The following is a 16402-nucleotide window of genomic DNA, read 5'->3' as shown; positions in this document are numbered from 1 at the left end:
CATAGACTCAGATACTCATAGACGTATATATAGAGAGAGACTCGCACAGACACCCATAGACTTAGATACCCATATACATTACGTACATTTGAGCGGTGGCATTATGAGTCGGCTCGTTCACCCGGGAGAGCCTCACAGAGTCTCAAGACTCGTGTTCAGGAGGGTCCTGCCGGCGTTGTCTCAACAGAAGGGGGTGATGCTGCTGCTGCTGCTTCCGCTGTGCGATCCCAGTTGACAGATTTGCGGAGAATTTGTCAGCAGTGGGGATGTGGTGAGGCCGATGCCAGCTTCACTGGATCTGTGGGTTTAGCTCAGGGAGGCAAAGGGATAACCCGGAGAAGGCCCACACAGAACAGGGGGAGAATACACAAACTCCAAAGATCCCGCCGCGTGTAGCCTTAACGTCTATGAAGGCCGGCATGGCACACGAGGAGTTATGTGGCCAGCACCACGCCCCAGCCACCTTTGTCTCTCCAGTAATGATACCGCACGAGGTACTCGTTTGAGGCGGAGTCAACCTAAGGGATTGGTCCAGGAGCGGTTCGAATAATCGTCACTGGTGTTGGTCGTGAGAGGGAATAGAACTCGGGTGGCCGGGTTCGTAACTCGACGTGCTCACGGCTGCGCCACTGCACTCACACTCACTCACACTCACTCACACTTACTCACAATCGCTCACTCACACTCACTCACACTCACTCACACTCACTCACTCGCACTCACTCACTCGCACTCACTCACTCGCACTCACTCGCACTCACTCACACTCACTCACACTCACTCACTCACACTCACTCACACTCACTCACTCACACTCACTCACACTCACTCACACTCAATCACTCTCTCACACTCACTCCCTCTCCTCCTCACAATCACCCACTCACTTACTCACTCACACACACTCACTCACTCATACACACTCATTCACTCACACTCACTCGCACTCACTCACTTACACTCACACACTCACTCACAACAACAACACAACAGCCGCCATTCGCCACTAAGTGGCGGTGATGTCACCACGACGCTTGTGCCAGGACATGTGCACGTTGAGGCCACGTGGAGTGTGGAACGCCCGCTGGCAGGAGGTCACGGGGCAGACCCAGGTGCCACGGGTCGACTGATTGAGATGACTGGCTGATGCACCACCTGTGCCCCCTACTGTGTCAACCTGCTGTGCTTTAGCCACCCGGCGCTCCGCTCATGGTTGTGAGCGTCGCTCCTCCGTCCTCCGTTGTTGTTGGAGGGCGACTGCCTCCAACTGCCCAGTAGCATCCTTCACGAGCCTCCTCCACAGAGGCCGATCTTGACACCGCTGGTACCAGTCATCGGCAAGTCCACTCAGCTCCACGTCCTCCTGTACCACATCACTCGATCTCTTCTCTAGCCAGTGCCGCGCCCATTTAGCCCCCTCGATCTGGCCGAACAAAAGCTGTTTCGGCATGCGGTGGCTGGGCATGCGGGCTACATGACCCAGCCATCACAGCCTTGCCCGCCAGAGGAGCTCACCGATGGGACCTTGCCCAGATCTTTCAAGGATTTGTGAGCTCCTCACACAATCCAGTCTGGTTAAACCCAGGATGGATCGTAGGCAGGCCAGCCTAAATGTTTCTAACCGGCGAAGATGTTCCATTAAGGGGGTCCACGTTTCGCAAGCGTAGAGAAGGGAGGGAATGACCGTGGCTGAGAAGACCTGAAGCTTAGTGCGGAGTGACAGACCAGGTAGCTTCCACACAGCGTTACGCAACCGATGAAAAGATATTGCCGCTCGACTGATTCGGAGTGAGACCTCTGCTGTTAAACTGGAGCTGGTCATAAGCACACATCCCAGGTATGGGAAACTCTCCACTCTCTCCACAACTGCCCCATCACCGATTGGGAGTTGTGGGGGTGGAGTGTCCGATGGTTCAAAATACCCAGGAAGGTGCTTAGTTTTGGTGGGGCTGATGGTAAGGCCCCATCTCTTAGTGGCACGCTCCAGTCTCAGCAGCAGCGTCTCCAACTCCTCTGAATGAGCAGCTATTACCAAATCATCAGCATACATAACGTGGTTGAGCAATAGGAAGCCATCCCTTGACCACACCCGTGCATCGATCAGCCTCCCATTATATCTGTACCATATGGAGATTCCCCCGGTACAGCTATTGAAGGCTTCACGAACTACGTGGTCGAAATAGATGTTAAATAATGTGGGAGCCAGAGGACATCCCTGTCGCACCCCAAGATGTACAGGGACTCCAAAAGCACGAAGAACAACCCAGAGCCCAGGCCTATTGATGGTATCATAGGCCTTGACCAGGTCAATAAAGCAGAGATGTAGGTCTTGCTGGAATTCCCTACACCTGTGCTGTAGCAGACGGACAGAAAATATGGCATCTGTGCAGGACCGCCCTTTCCTGAAACCGCATTGGGGCTCCGCAAGCCTCTCCTCAGCGTGCCTGACAAGGCGATGTTGAATAATCCTTGCCAGGACCTTTCCCGGCACACTGAGGAGTGAGATGCCCCTGTAGTTGTTACAGTCTGTGCGGTCCCCCTTCTTAAAGAGGGGGACCACCAGGGCATCCTTCCAATCCTGCAGAACCCGTCCAGTGGTCCAGACTGTTGTTATGATGTCATATAGGGCAGTTTGTGCACAAACTCCACCCTCCCTCAGCATCTCGCTTGGGAGATCATCTCTGCCCGCTGCCTTTTCTGGTCTCAGACTCCGGATCGCCCTCAGTACTTCCTCAACAGATGGCACTTCAGCCAGCCACTCACAGGGGGTGACTTCTTCCAATATTTGAGGCACCGCAGCCTCAGCAGGGTCATCCTCACTTTGTGCCACGATGTTTTCCTGGCTGAGAGATTTTCCCTCCCCCAGGACCTCACAGAAATGCTCAGCAAATCTGCAAACCTGTTCCTGGGGGTCGGAGATTGGATCACCGTTTTTTCAACTAAAGATGGTAATAGGTGTGGCACTGCATGTTACTTTTTTGATGGAGTTAAATAGAGATTTGTGATCACGGGCCACTGAGGCAGACTCCATCTCCTCAGCAACCCGCGACCACCACCCATCCTTGCAGCGCTTCACGGCTCTCCGTACCTCCGAGCGAAGGTTGCGGTAAGCCTCCTCATTCTCTGACGTGGGATTCTGTAGCCGATGACAGTGGGCCTGTCGCTTTTTCTCAACCATCCTGGACACCTCCTCTGTCAGCCAGGGTCTCTGGGGAGGTCCTGACCGCGTACCCAAAGCAGACATTGCAGCCGCATGAGTCACAGTTCTAAACCTCGCCCATTTACCCTCGACATCATGAGGAGTGGGGGGCGATGCCAACCCCAGCCGCAGGCGATGATGAAATTCTCGCTTGCAACTTTCATCAGATAACCGAGACCAGGCCACTTTTGGTTGGAATGGGGTCCTGGGTGTACACCCACCACCGGAGCGGAAGAATGGGCGGCGCATCTTACAGATGACAAGTCGATGGTCAGAGGGCAGATCAGCTCCACGGTAGGTCCTGGTGTCAAGGACATGGGCTCGCATCCGCTGGTCCGTCACTATGTAGTCCAGCAGATGTTCTTGCTTGGACCCGGCATGCATCCATGATGTTGTGTGGATGCGCCAATGCCGGAACAGCGTGTTGGTAATTACAAGTCCATGGGCTGCACAAAAATCCAGCAGCCTCCTACCGTTGTTATTAAGCTGATCCGGCCCATGCCCTCCAAACACTCCAGGCCAGGTGCCAGCATCATGACCAACTCGGGCATTGAAGTCACCCAACAAGATGACTCTATCCCGAGGGGCCACTTTAGCCAGCACCTGTGACAGGAGGTCATAGAAGGCATCTGACTCATCGGCTTTGCCTTCATCCCTCCACGGATGTTCGTCTTCGGTGGGGGCATAAGTAACCACGACCACCAATCCTCGCCTCCGATTGATGGGAAGGCAAGCCCAAAGTAGCCTGGGGATTACAGCTTCCCACACCTCACTGCCACGCTCCCACGCCCCCTTCATTCTTTTGTTCAAAAGAAGAGCCACACCCTGTTGTTTGGCAGTCTCCTGCCCCGAGTAGAGAACTGTCCACCCCTCATGGTGGCAGGAGCCAGAACCGGTCCACCGGACCTCCTGAATGCCATAGAGATCCAGGCGGTACCGGTCCAGCTCCCAACAGAGGAGTGGCAGCCTCTCCTCCGCAGTGAGCGTTCGAACATTCCACGTGGCCAAACGAAGTGGCTTTTCGTTGTTTCTGGAGGAGCCCCGAGGGTTGAGATTCAATCTCCTGGCTCCGCCAATTGGGGTTTGGCCAGGGGACGTCATAGACGCTTGTCCCCCCGGGGCCTCCGGCACAAGCTTATTTGTTACATATTTAAGTTTAAGTCGTAGTTTCGTGGTAATTTTTTGAAGGTGGAGGGGTTACCAGCCCCTCGCACCCATCCAGAGCCCCCGTTTATCCCCTGTGGTGGTCACAGACGCCATGAGGGGAGGACCCAATCTGAATTGGCCCTCCCCCCACAGCACTGTCCACGACAGAGTTGCCCGTCCGGCACCGCGAGGAGGTAGGGGGTTGTTTTGCCGCACACACTCACTCACTCACACTCACTCACACTCACTCACACTCACTCACACTCACTCACTTACTCACACTCACTCACTCACTCACACTCACTCACTCACACTCACTCTGCAGAACAGAGGCGGGCGCCAAATCCATGCAGAGAGAGGAGGCGCACGGATTGTGAATCGAACCCGGGGTGCCACGATGGCTAGGAGATGTTCACGACTTCGCCTGGTGTACAGGAGGTCGCGGATCCGATCACAACCACGACGCCAACTGTATATCTGGAGTTTGCATGTCCACTCTCCCCATGGTGGTCACGTGGATTTTTTTCCCCCGGGTTTGTCCCTCCACATTTAGAAGAATCAGCATCACGCGTTCAGAGCATTTGGGCTGCTGTGGATTTCCACGCGGCGATAAGCGACCTCGCGGAGCGGTCGTTTGCAGGTGGCCAGGGGTCGCTTCTGAAAAACGAGCGATGTAGCTCAGTGGGGGGGGCCTTACCGTAGTAAAATAAAAATATAAATAAATTTTTGCAAATTCATAATTTTTGGAGGTTCCTCTCGCCGTGAGATGCGAGCATGACCCCAAACGTCACCACGCCGACGTCAACTCCACGTCGCCTCCACGCCTGTTGCGTGCGTGCAGCTGGACCTGCGAGGACTCGTGCGTCCTGCCGCCAGGGGTCGTGACCTCCGTGCGGGGGGCCGTGACCTCTGCGGACGGGGCCGCGACCTCTGTGCGTCACGCGCTGGAGGTGGCGGCGGCGCGAGCGGCGCTGCATTTGGCGCGGTACTCCTGCGTCGCCCGGAACCGGCACGGAAGCGCCACCACCTCGGCCGTGCTCAGCCTCACCACCGGTGCTCACCATCACTCAGCCACACTCAGCCACACTCAGCCACACTCAGCCTCACTCAGCCTCACTCAGCCTCACTCAGCCACACTCAGCCACACTCAGCCTCACTCACCCACACTCAGCCACACTCACCCACACTCACCCACACTCACCCACACTCACCCACACTCACCCACACTCAGCCTCACTCAGCCACACTCACCCACACTCACCCACACTCACCCACACTCAGCCTCACTCACCCACACTCAACCTCACTCACCCACACTCAGCCTCACTCACCCACACTCACCCACACTCAGCCACACTCAGCCTCACTCACCCACACTCAGCCACACTCAGCCTCACTCACCCACACTCACCCTCACTCACCCACACTCAGCCACACTCAGCCTCACTCACCCACACTCACCCTCACTCACCCACACTCAACCTCACTCACCCACACTCACCCACACTCACCCTCACTCACCCTCACTCACCCTCACTCAGCCTCACTCAGCCACACTCAGCCACACTCAGCCTCACTCACCCACACTCACCCACACTCAGCCTCACTCACCCACACTCACCCACACTTAGCCTCACTCACTCACCCACACTCACCCACACTCAACCTCACTCACCCACACTCAGCCTCACTCACCCACACTCAGCCACACTCAGCCACACTCAGCCTCACTCACCCACACTCACCCACACTTACCCACACTCAGCCACACTCAGCCTCACTCACCTACACTCAGACACACTCAGCCTCACTCACCCACACTCACCTACACTCACCCAAACTCAGCCTCACTTAACCTCACTCACCCACACTCAGCCACACTCACCCACACTCAGCCACACTCAGCCTCACTCACCCACACTCATCCAAACTCACCCACACTCACCCGCCTACTCACACTCACTCTCACCTGAGTCGACCTAGGAGATGTCCGGGTTCGTAGTGCAGTGTGCTAACCACTGCGCCACCGCTCCCAAGAAAAGACTGGAAAAAAGATGGACTAATGTGATATGGGATAATGTGGAGCTGAGTGGATTTGCCGATGACTGGTACCAGCGGTGTAAAGTTCGGCCTCTATGGAGGAGGCTCGTGAAGGACGCTGCTACTGAGCAGTTGGAGGCAGTCGGCCTCCTTCAATAACGGAGGGCAGAGGAGCGACGCTCAAAACAACGAGCGGAGCGCTGGGCGGCTAAAATACAGCAGGTTGGCACAGTAGCTGGTGCATGTCGGTCATCTTAGTCCGTCAACCCATGGCACCTGCCGGGTCTGTCCCGTGACCTGTCGGTGAGCCTTCAACACTTCATGTGGCCTCAAAGTGCACCTGGCCTGGCACAGGTGCCGTGGTGACGTCAATGATGATGGTGTTGGTGGAATTATCGTGGTGGTGGTGGTGATGATGTCACAGGTGAAGCTGTTCCTCCCCCTCCTCACCGCAAGAAGAAGGAGCCACCACCAGTTCCACCCAAACCGTGAGCACAACGCCGCCCGCTCCCTACTCACCACGTGCACCATGCACACACAGCGCGTATATACACAACACAGACACACCACTTACCATACACACATATTATTCATGCGCTCACCACTCACTCACCGCTCGCATACCATACACCGAACACTCCGAACCGCATACACACTGCTTACGCACCACTCACCCCAACGACTCGCCTACTCACCCCACACTCATCCCCCACTTACTCGCTCGCTCAATCATTCACCCAGCTCACTCGCTTACGTTACTCACTTTGCCTAAAACTGCAAAATAATGTCAATTTTTACCAAGACCCACTGAGCTACGAAGCTCTTCATCAGAAGCGACTTGGCTACAAATGATAGCTCAACGAAGCGGCTTATCACGTGGACATTTACAGCCGCCGAATACTCGAAGCGCGCTTTGTCGATTCTAAATGCGGAGGGGACAACCGGAGGGCCCGGAGGAAAATCCACGCGACCACGGACAGAGAGAACATTCAAACTCCGAATATACAACAGGCGTCAGGATAGCGATGGAACCCACGTCCTCCTGTATACCAGGCGGGGCACTTAACATCCCGCCACAGTGCCAGCAGAAGATGCTGCTGTGAGTCCTTCCGATTGAGTACTCTACGGGATCAGTTTTCAGATTTAGCACGGGGAGAGTGAACACGCAGGCTCCAAATATTGCAGGCGGAGTCATCCATTTACTCGCTCACCCTCATTTGGTTTAACACGGAGGAGGCATTCGCGACCAATGTCATTCATAATAAGGGTTTTTTTTTTCACTAACCCACGCAATCACTCACCCTCATTCACTCACCCACCCGCCCGCTCATCCACCCTCATTCACTCACTCACCCGCCCGCTCACTCACCCACCCTCATTCACTCACTCACCCGCTCACTCACCCACCCGCTCACTCACCCACCCACTCACTCACCCACCCGCTCACTCACCCACCCGCTCACCCGCCCGCTCATTCACCCGCCCGCTCACTCACCCGCCCGCTCACTCACCCGCCCGCTCACCCACCCGCTTACTCACCCACTCACTCACCCGCTCACTCACCCACTCACTCACCCACTCACTCACTCACCCACCCTCATTCACTCACCCACCCGTCACTCACCCACTCACTTACCCGCTCACTCACTCACCCACTCACTCACTCATTCACCCACCCACTCACTCATCCGCTCACTCACCTCTGTTCCACCTGCACCCTCCCCCCTCAGGGTATCGCGTCATCCAATCACGTCGCGGATCCTGTCGTCGACTCCGCCCCCTCCACCCCCTCCGCCTCCTCCTATTGGTCGGATAAAACCACGCGTGGGGTTCGTATCAGTGACTATGTGAACCGGTGCTGGGGCTCTCCTAGGTCGACTCAGCCTTAAATGAGTGCCTTGTGTGGTGTTCGGTAAACATCAGTACTGGGGAGACAAAGGCGGCCAGGTGTGGTGCTCGTGATTCCATCCCCTCGTGCGCCGTGCCGGCCTTAACAGGTGCTCACTAACAGCACTTCTGTTACGGCTACATGGGGGATCTTTGTTGTGGGCGAGTGTGTTTGTGAGCATCTGTTGGTGAGTGTGTGAATGGGTGGGTGGGTGTGTGTGCAGAAGGTTCCCCATAGCAGGGCAGTGTGCTTATGACCGCCTCCGGTTTGGCAGCAGAGGTCTCACTCCGAATCAGTCGAGCAGCATTATCTTTTCATCTTCTGCGTAATGCTGCGTGGATGCCAGCTCGTCTATCACTACAACAAAGCTCCGGGTCTTCTTAGCCACAGTCATGTCCTCCCTTTGTTACGCTTGCGAGACGTGCAGCCCTCGAATTGAACCTCTGCGCCGGTTTGAAATATTTAGGCTGACCCAGCCTACAATCCATCCTGGGTTGAAACTAGACTGGACTACAGTATGAAGAACTCACAGATTCTCGAGAGATCTCGACAGAGTCCCATTGGTGAGCTCCTCCAGCAGGTGAGGCTGCGTTGGCTGGGTCATGTAGCCTGCATGCTCAGCCACCCCATGTCCAAGCAGCTTCTGTTTGGCCGGATAAAGGTGGCTAAACAGACACGGCAAGGGCTAGAGAAGAGATGGACTGATGCAGTACAGGAGGATGTGGGAGCTGAGTGCACTTGCCAAAGACCAGTACCGGGGGTCTCAAGATCGGCCTCGGTGGAGGAGGCTCGTGAAGGATGCTCCTGAGCAGTTTGAGGCAGTCGCTCTCCAACATCACAATAACGAGCGTAGCGTGGTGCTGGTCTTTATAAGTGCTCGCTATCAGCACTTGCTCCTAAAGTATGTTAAAGCTATAAGGGGGGGGGGGATATTTGTGTCCATGTGTGTCTGTGTGTGTGCGCGCGCCAGGGTGAGGAAGTCCATGTCGGAGCGTGATATCCGCCAGTCGAAGGACGCCCTCATCCAGGACCTGGAGAAGAGACTGCATATGAGATCCACTCCGCGACAGGCATCCCACCTCCACCACAACCACCCCACTAGCACCACAACTACCTCCACCGCACCACCCCACCACCACCACGGCCACCATGACCACATCCGCCTCCACCAAACCACCACACCACACCACCACCACGGCCACCACACCACCACACCACCACACCACACCACCACACCACCACCACGGCCACCATGACCGCAACCGCCTCCACCACCTCCACCACAACCACGACATTAGTACCTCCACCACACCACCACAACCACCACCACCACAACCACCACTACCACCACACTACCCAACCACAACCACCATAACCATAACGACACCTCCACCACCTCCATCACAACCACCTACAACGCAACACGACATTAGCACCTCCACCACACCCACCTCAACCACCTCAACCACCAAACCACCATCACCACCATCACCACCACCATCACCATCACCACCACGACTACCACCACAGTGGAGTGACTCCAGGTCAGGTCGGTGCGTGATCCGTCAACCCTCCCCCCCCACCCCTCCCCCCACCCCTCCCCCCACCCCTCCCCCCACACAGCCGCGCTTGTCGCACGAGGAGAAGATGGCACGGCGACTGTTTGGGAACAAATACGAGGTAAGGCGCAGCAGCACACAGCCAGCAGCACACCACACCGTGTCCACCATGCAGCACACCACACCGTGTCCACCACGCAGCACAGCAGCATACAGCCAGCAGCACACCACATCGTGTCCACCACGCTGCAGAGCAGCACAAACCACACCAGCACACCACGCCATGTCCACCACGCAGCACACCACATCGTGTCCACCACACAGCAGCACACAGGCAACAGCACACCACACCGTATCCACCACGCAGCACGGCAGCACACAGCCAGCAGCACACCACACTGTGTCCACCATGCACGACAGAGCAGCACACCGCAGCACACCACACAAACTGTGCACACCACTGACACATAACGCCACCACGCCAACACAACAGCCGCGCAACAACAGCCGCGCAACAACAGCCGCGCAACAACAGCCGCGCAACAACAGCCGCGCAACAACAGCCGCGCAACAACAGCCTCGCAACAACAGCCGCGCAACAACAGCCGCGCAACAACAGCCGCGCAACAACAGCCGCGCAACAACAGCTGCACAACCGTCCTCTCTCCCGTGGTTTCTGTTCCAGGACTCAGTCACGTCTGACACAGACATCGCCAGCAACCCGGGGGCCAGGTGACCCCTGCGTGACCCTTGTGTGACCCCCACGTGACCCCCACCTGACCCCCGCGTGACCCACGCACGACCCATGCATGATCCCGATGCGCTGTGCTACGAACCCGGTGACGCAAATTCGCAAGTTCGATTCCTGCACATAGCCACCAACACCTTGGCGATTATCTGAACCGGTCCTGGGCATCTCCTAAGTCGACTGAGCCTCAAATGAGTACCTGGTGCGATATGTAAACACCGCCACTAGGGAGACATGCGGCCAGGTGTGGTCCTGGCCCACCCACCCCCTCATGCGCCATGCCGGCCTTCATATGTGCTCACTAGCACCACTTGCGCCAACAGTCTGTTAAGGCTATAGGGGGGATCTTTGTCTTTGTGTGCAGTGTGCCCGAGTGCCCTCTGACCCGGCAGTACTACCGGCCTCACTTTGTGCAGCCGCTGAGCGACGTCACGGGCAGCGAGGGGGATCTCTGCCGCCTCGACTGCAAGGTACCACCCCCCGCCCCTTTCCACCTCACCCCCGTGTCCACGGCAACCGGAGTGACGGGGGGGGGGGGTCACATGGGTCTCCAGGGCAATGGGAGCAATGACACTGGTCCTCCATGGTGATGTAGTACTCATCTCCACGGCAGTGGAGGTTAATGCAAGTCTCTGCGGCAACAGTAGCCCTCTTCTTGGTTCTTTCGGTAAAGTCACGTAGAATGAGAATAAAACAATAAAACAAAATAAGACAATTAAATTTCTCACGACGTTTCGGCCACAACACAAGTAGCCTTCTTCAGGTGAAGGTACAGAACTGTCGGGACAACAGCGCTTCAATGAAGCGCTGTTCAATGAAGCGCTGTCGCCCCGACAGCGCTTCATTGTTCTGCGCGTGATAAAGGTCCCCCGTATAGCTAAGGCTATACGGGGGACCTTTATCTCTCAGTGGGCCTTACCCAGTAAAATAAGAACAGTTTGTAGTTTAGTGTGCAAGCGAGTCACATCATGCCACATGGATCTGTCCCAGTGACCTCCGGCCAGAGGCCAGCCTTCCACACTTCACACGATAGCCTCCAAAGTACACCTAGGCTGGCGCGAGCGACGCGGCATTATTGTCACCGCCTGGCGGCGAACGGCGAACCGTTGCTGCCGCCCGTTGCCGAGCGCGCACTTGCCCCAGCGGCCCGCGCCGGCTACGCGGGGGACCTTTGCCTGCGTCTATGCGCGCAGGTTACGGGGCTGCCGGAGCCGGAGGTGGCGTGGAGCGTGGAGGGCCATCCGGTGAGCGGCCGCACCACAGGCTGCCGGGCGCTGGTTCAGGAGAGCGGCCTGCACTCGCTGCTGCTGCAGCTGCGGCCCGGAGGCACCGGTGGCACCGGTGGCTTGCTGGTGATGTGCGTGGCACGCAACGCGGCGGGGGAGAGCGAAAGCAGCGCACGCGTCACAATCACGCGTACGTACGTGTGTGATTGTGACGCGTGATTGTGACGCGCGCGTGTGGGAGAGAGGGCGAGCGAGCGCGAGTGAGAAAAAGTGGGTGTGCAGTAGTTAAGGGAGCGGTAGTGTAGTAGCGGTTAGCGCTACGCTGTGCTACGAACCCCGGTGACCCGAATTAAATTCCCGCTCATGTCCAACACCAGTGACGATTATCTGTACCGGTCCTGGGCCTCCCCTAGGTCGATTCAGCGTCAAATGTATACCTGGTGCGGTGTGTAAACATCACCACTAGGGAGACAAAGGCGGCCGGGCGTGGTACCGGCCACCCACCCCCTCGTGTGCCGTTCCAGCCTTCATAGGTGCTTACTAACAGCACTTGCACCAACAGTCTGTTAAGGCTATACGGGAGATCTTTTTTTTTGTGCAGCAGTGACTAAGGCGGTGTGTAAGGTGAGTGTGGTGAGTGTGGGGAGTGACTAACGCGGTGTGTAAGGTGAGTGTGGTGAGCGTGGTGAGTGACTAACGCCGTGTGTAAGGTAAGTGTGGTGAGCGTGGTGAGTGACTAACGCGGTGTGTAAGGTGAGTGTGGTGAGCGTGGTGAGTGACTAACGCGGTGTGTAAGGTGAGTGTGGTGAGCGTGGTGAGTGACTAACGCCGTGTGTAAGGTGAGTGTGGTGAGCGTGGTGAGTGACTAACGCGGTGTGTAAGGTGAGTGTGGTGAGTGGGGAGTGACTAACGCAGTGTGTAAGGTGAGTGTGGTGAGCGTGGTGAGTGACTAACGCCATGTGTAAGGTGAGTGTGGTGAGTGACTAACGCAGTGTGTAAGGTGAGTGTGGTGAGCGTGGTGAGTGACTAAGGCAGTGTGTAAGGTGAGTGTGGTGAGCGTGGTGAGTGACTAACGCCATGTGTAAGGTGAGTGTGGTGAGTGACTAACGCAGTGTGTAAGGTGAGTGTGGTGAGCGTGGTGAGTGACTAAGGCAGTGTGTAAGGTGAGTGTGGTGAGCGTGGTGAGTGACTAACGCGGTGTGTAAGGTGAGTGTGGTGAGTGTGGTGAGTGACTAACGCGGTGTGTAAGGTGAGTGTGGTGAGCGTGGTGAGTGACTAACGCAGTGTGTAAGGTGAGTGTGGTGAGCGTGGTGAGTGACTAACGCGGTGTGTAAGGCGAGTGTGGTGAGCGTGGTGAGTGACTAACGCGGTGTGTAAGGTGAGTGTGGTGAGTGTGGGTGGTGACTAACGCAGTGTGTAAGGTGAGTGTGGTGAGCGTGGTGAGTGACTAACGCGGTGTGTAAGGTGAGTGTGGTGAGCGTGGTGAGTGACTAACGCCGTGTGTAAGGTAAGTGTGGTGAGCGTGGTGAGTGACTAACGTGGTGTGTAAGGTGAGTGTGTTGAGTGTGGGGAGTGACTAATGCAGTGTATAAGGTGAGTGTGGTGAGTGACTATCGCAGTGTGTAAGGTGAGTGTGGTGAGCGTGGTGAGTGACTAACGCGGTGTGTAAGGTGAGTGTGGTGAGCGTGGTGAGTGACTAACGCGGTGTGTAAGGTGAGTGTGGTGAGCGTGGTGAGTGACTAACGCAGTGTGTAAGGTGAGTGTGGTGAGCGTGGTGAGTGACTAACGCAGTGTGTAAGGTGAGTGTGGTGAGCGTGGTGAGTGACTAACGCAGTGTGTAAGGTGAGTGTGGTGAGCGTGGTGAGTGACTAACGCGGTGTGTAAGGTGAGTGTGGTGAGCGTGGTGAGTGACTAACGCCGTGTGTAAGGTAAGTGTGGTGAGCGTGGTGAGTGACTAACGTGGTGTGTAAGGTGAGTGTGTTGAGTGTGGGGAGTGACTAATGCAGTGTATAAGGTGAGTGTGGTGAGTGACTATCGCAGTGTGTAAGGTGAGTGTGGTGAGCGTGGTGAGTGACTAACGCGGTGTGTAAGGTGAGTGTGGTGAGCGTGGTGAGTGACTAACGCGGTGTGTAAGGTGAGTGTGGTGAGCGTGGTGAGTGACTAACGCAGTGTGTAAGGTGAGTGTGGTGAGCGTGGTGAGTGACTAACGCGGTGTGTAAGGTGAGTGTGGTGAGTGTGGGGAGTGACTAACGCAGTGTGTAAGGTGAGCGTGGTGAGTGACTAACGCGGTGTGTAAGGTGAGTGTGGTGAGTGTGCTGATTGACTAACGCAGTGTGTAAGGTGAGTGTGGTGAGCGTGGTGAGTGACTAACGCGGTGTGTAAGGCGAGTGTGGTGAGCGTGGTGAGTGACTAACACGGTGTGTAAGGTGAGTGTGGTGAGTGTGGTGAGTGACTAACGCGGTGTGTAAGGTGAGTGTGGTGAGTGTGGTGAGTGACTAACGTGGTGTGTAAGGTGAGTGTGGTGAGCGTGGTGAGTGACTAACGTGGTGTGTAAGGTGAGTGTGGTGAGTGTGGTGAGTGACTAACGTGGTGTGTAAGGTGAGTGTGGTGAGCGTGGTGAGTGACTAACGTGGTGTGTAAGGTGAGTGTGGTGAGCGTGGTGAGTGACTAACACGGTGTGTAAGGTGAGTGTGGTGAGCGTGGTGAGTGACTAACGTGGTGTGTAAGGTGAGTGTGGTGAGCGTGGTGAGTGACTAACGCGGTGTGTAAGGTGAGTGTGGTGAGTGTGGTGAGTGACTAACGCGGTGTGTAAGGCGAGTGTGGTGAGCGTGGTGAGTGACTAACACGGTGTGTAAGGCGAGTGTGGTGAGCGTGGTGAGTGACTAACGCAGTGTGTAAGGTGAGTGTGGTGAGTGTGGTGAGTGACTAACGCAGTGTATAAGGTGAGTGTGGTGAGCGTGGTGAGTGACTAACGCGGTGTGTAAGGTGAGTGTGGTGAGCGTGGTGAGTGACTAACGCGGTGTGTAAGCTGAGTGTGGTGAGTGACTAACGCGGTGTGTAAGGTGAGTGTGGTGAGCGTGATGAGTGACTAACGCGGTGAGCGCGGTGAGTGTGGTGAACGTGGTGAGTGACAAACGCAGTGTGTAAGGTGAGTGTGGTGAGCGTGGTGAGTGACTAACGCGGTGAGTGTGGTTAGCAGCGAGGGAGGTGGAGTCACCGCCTCACTTCGTGATGCCGCTGAGACACGTGGTGGCCGAGGAGGGATCGCCCTTCCGCCTCGAGGTCGTCGCGACCTGCCAGCAGGGTCACGGCAGGGAGGACGGAGGGGAGGACGGAGGGGAGGACGGAGGGGAGGACGGAGGGGAGGGGCCTCTCCTCACCTTCTCCTGGCTCAAGGACAAGCAGAGCGTCCACCCCTCCGAACACACCCGGTGAGAGCACTCTCCTCACCTACGCTCTTCACCCTCACTCACCCACTGCTCACCCACACTCGTCACCCACACTCGTCACCCACACTCGTCACCCACACTCGTCACCCACACTCGTCACCCTCCGCTCACCCACACTCGTCACCCTCCGCTCACCCACACTCGTCACCCACGCTCGTCACCCACGCTCGTCACCCACGCTCGTCACCCACGCTCGTCACCCACGCTCGTCACCCACGCTCGTCACCCACGCTCGTCACCCACGCTCGTCACCCACGCTCGTCACCCACGCTCGTCACCCACGCTCGTCACCCACGCTCGTCACCCACGCTCGTCACCCACGCTCGTCACCCACGCTCGTCACCCACGCTCGTCACCCACGCTCGTCACCCACGCTCGTCACCCACGCTCGTCACCCACGCTCGTCACCCACGCTCGTCACCCACGCTCGTCACCCACGCTCGTCACCCACGCTCGTCACCCACACTCGTCACCCACACTCGTCACCCACACTCGTCACCCACCCACCCGCTCATGCATGCTCACTCACCCACACTCACCCATCCACTGCTCACCCACGCTAACCCACACTCCTCACCCACGTTCCTCACCTACGCTCACCCACTCCTCACTCATGCTCACCCACCGCTGACTTACACTCCTAACCCTCACTCACCCACGCTCAACCACTCACTCACCCACGCTCAACCACTCACTCACCCACGCTCAACCACTCACTCACCCACACACACCCACACACACTCACCCTCGCTCAACCACTCACCCTCGCTCAACCACTCACCCTCGCTCAACCACTCACCCTCGCTCAACCACTCACCCTCGCTCAACCACTCACCCTCGCTCAACCACTCACCCTCGCTCAACCACTCACCCTCGCTCAACCACTCACCCTCGCTCAACCACTCACCCTCGCTCAACCACTCACCCTCGCTCAACCACTCACCCTCGCTCAACCACTCACCCTCGCTCAACCACTCACCCTCGCTCAACCACTCACCCTCGCTCAACCACTCACCCTCGCTCAACCACTCACCCTCGCTCAACCACTCACCCTCGCTCAACCACTCACCCTCGCTCAACCACTCACCCTCGCTCAACCACTCACCCTCGCTCAACCACTCACCCTCGCTCAACCACTCACCCTCGC

The 16402-nt window shown here is 56.9% G+C and overlaps 1 protein-coding gene across 2 annotated transcripts in view; it reads left to right on the top strand.

Annotated features, from left to right (window-relative positions):
* LOC116944486 (uncharacterized) overlaps positions 1-16402 on the top strand; it is a 43797-nt gene that overhangs the window by 23550 nt on the left and 3845 nt on the right. Inside the window, exons 4-12 of one of the 2 annotated variants that reach the window (XM_032958126.2) lie at positions 5187-5398; positions 6810-6873; positions 8116-8214; positions 9244-9343; positions 9897-9953; positions 10518-10564; positions 10945-11050; positions 11774-11996; positions 15006-15237. In XM_032958126.2, coding sequence (XP_032814017.1) covers positions 5187-5398; positions 6810-6873; positions 8116-8214; positions 9244-9343; positions 9897-9953; positions 10518-10564; positions 10945-11050; positions 11774-11996; positions 15006-15237 — 1140 coding nt within the window. The remainder of the gene's footprint in view (positions 1-5186; positions 5399-6809; positions 6874-8115; positions 8215-9243; positions 9344-9896; positions 9954-10517; positions 10565-10944; positions 11051-11773; positions 11997-15005; positions 15238-16402) is intronic. The other variant, XM_032958127.2, reaches the window with a different exon arrangement.

The sequence above is a fragment of the Petromyzon marinus genome, chromosome 21 (genome assembly GCF_048934315.1).
Source record: "Petromyzon marinus isolate PM22_M1 ecotype Great Lakes invasive population chromosome 21, UKy_Petmar_22M1.pri1.0, whole genome shotgun sequence".
NCBI lineage: Eukaryota > Metazoa > Chordata > Hyperoartia > Petromyzontiformes > Petromyzontidae > Petromyzon > Petromyzon marinus.
This window is presented reverse-complemented; position numbering and strand designations above follow the sequence as displayed.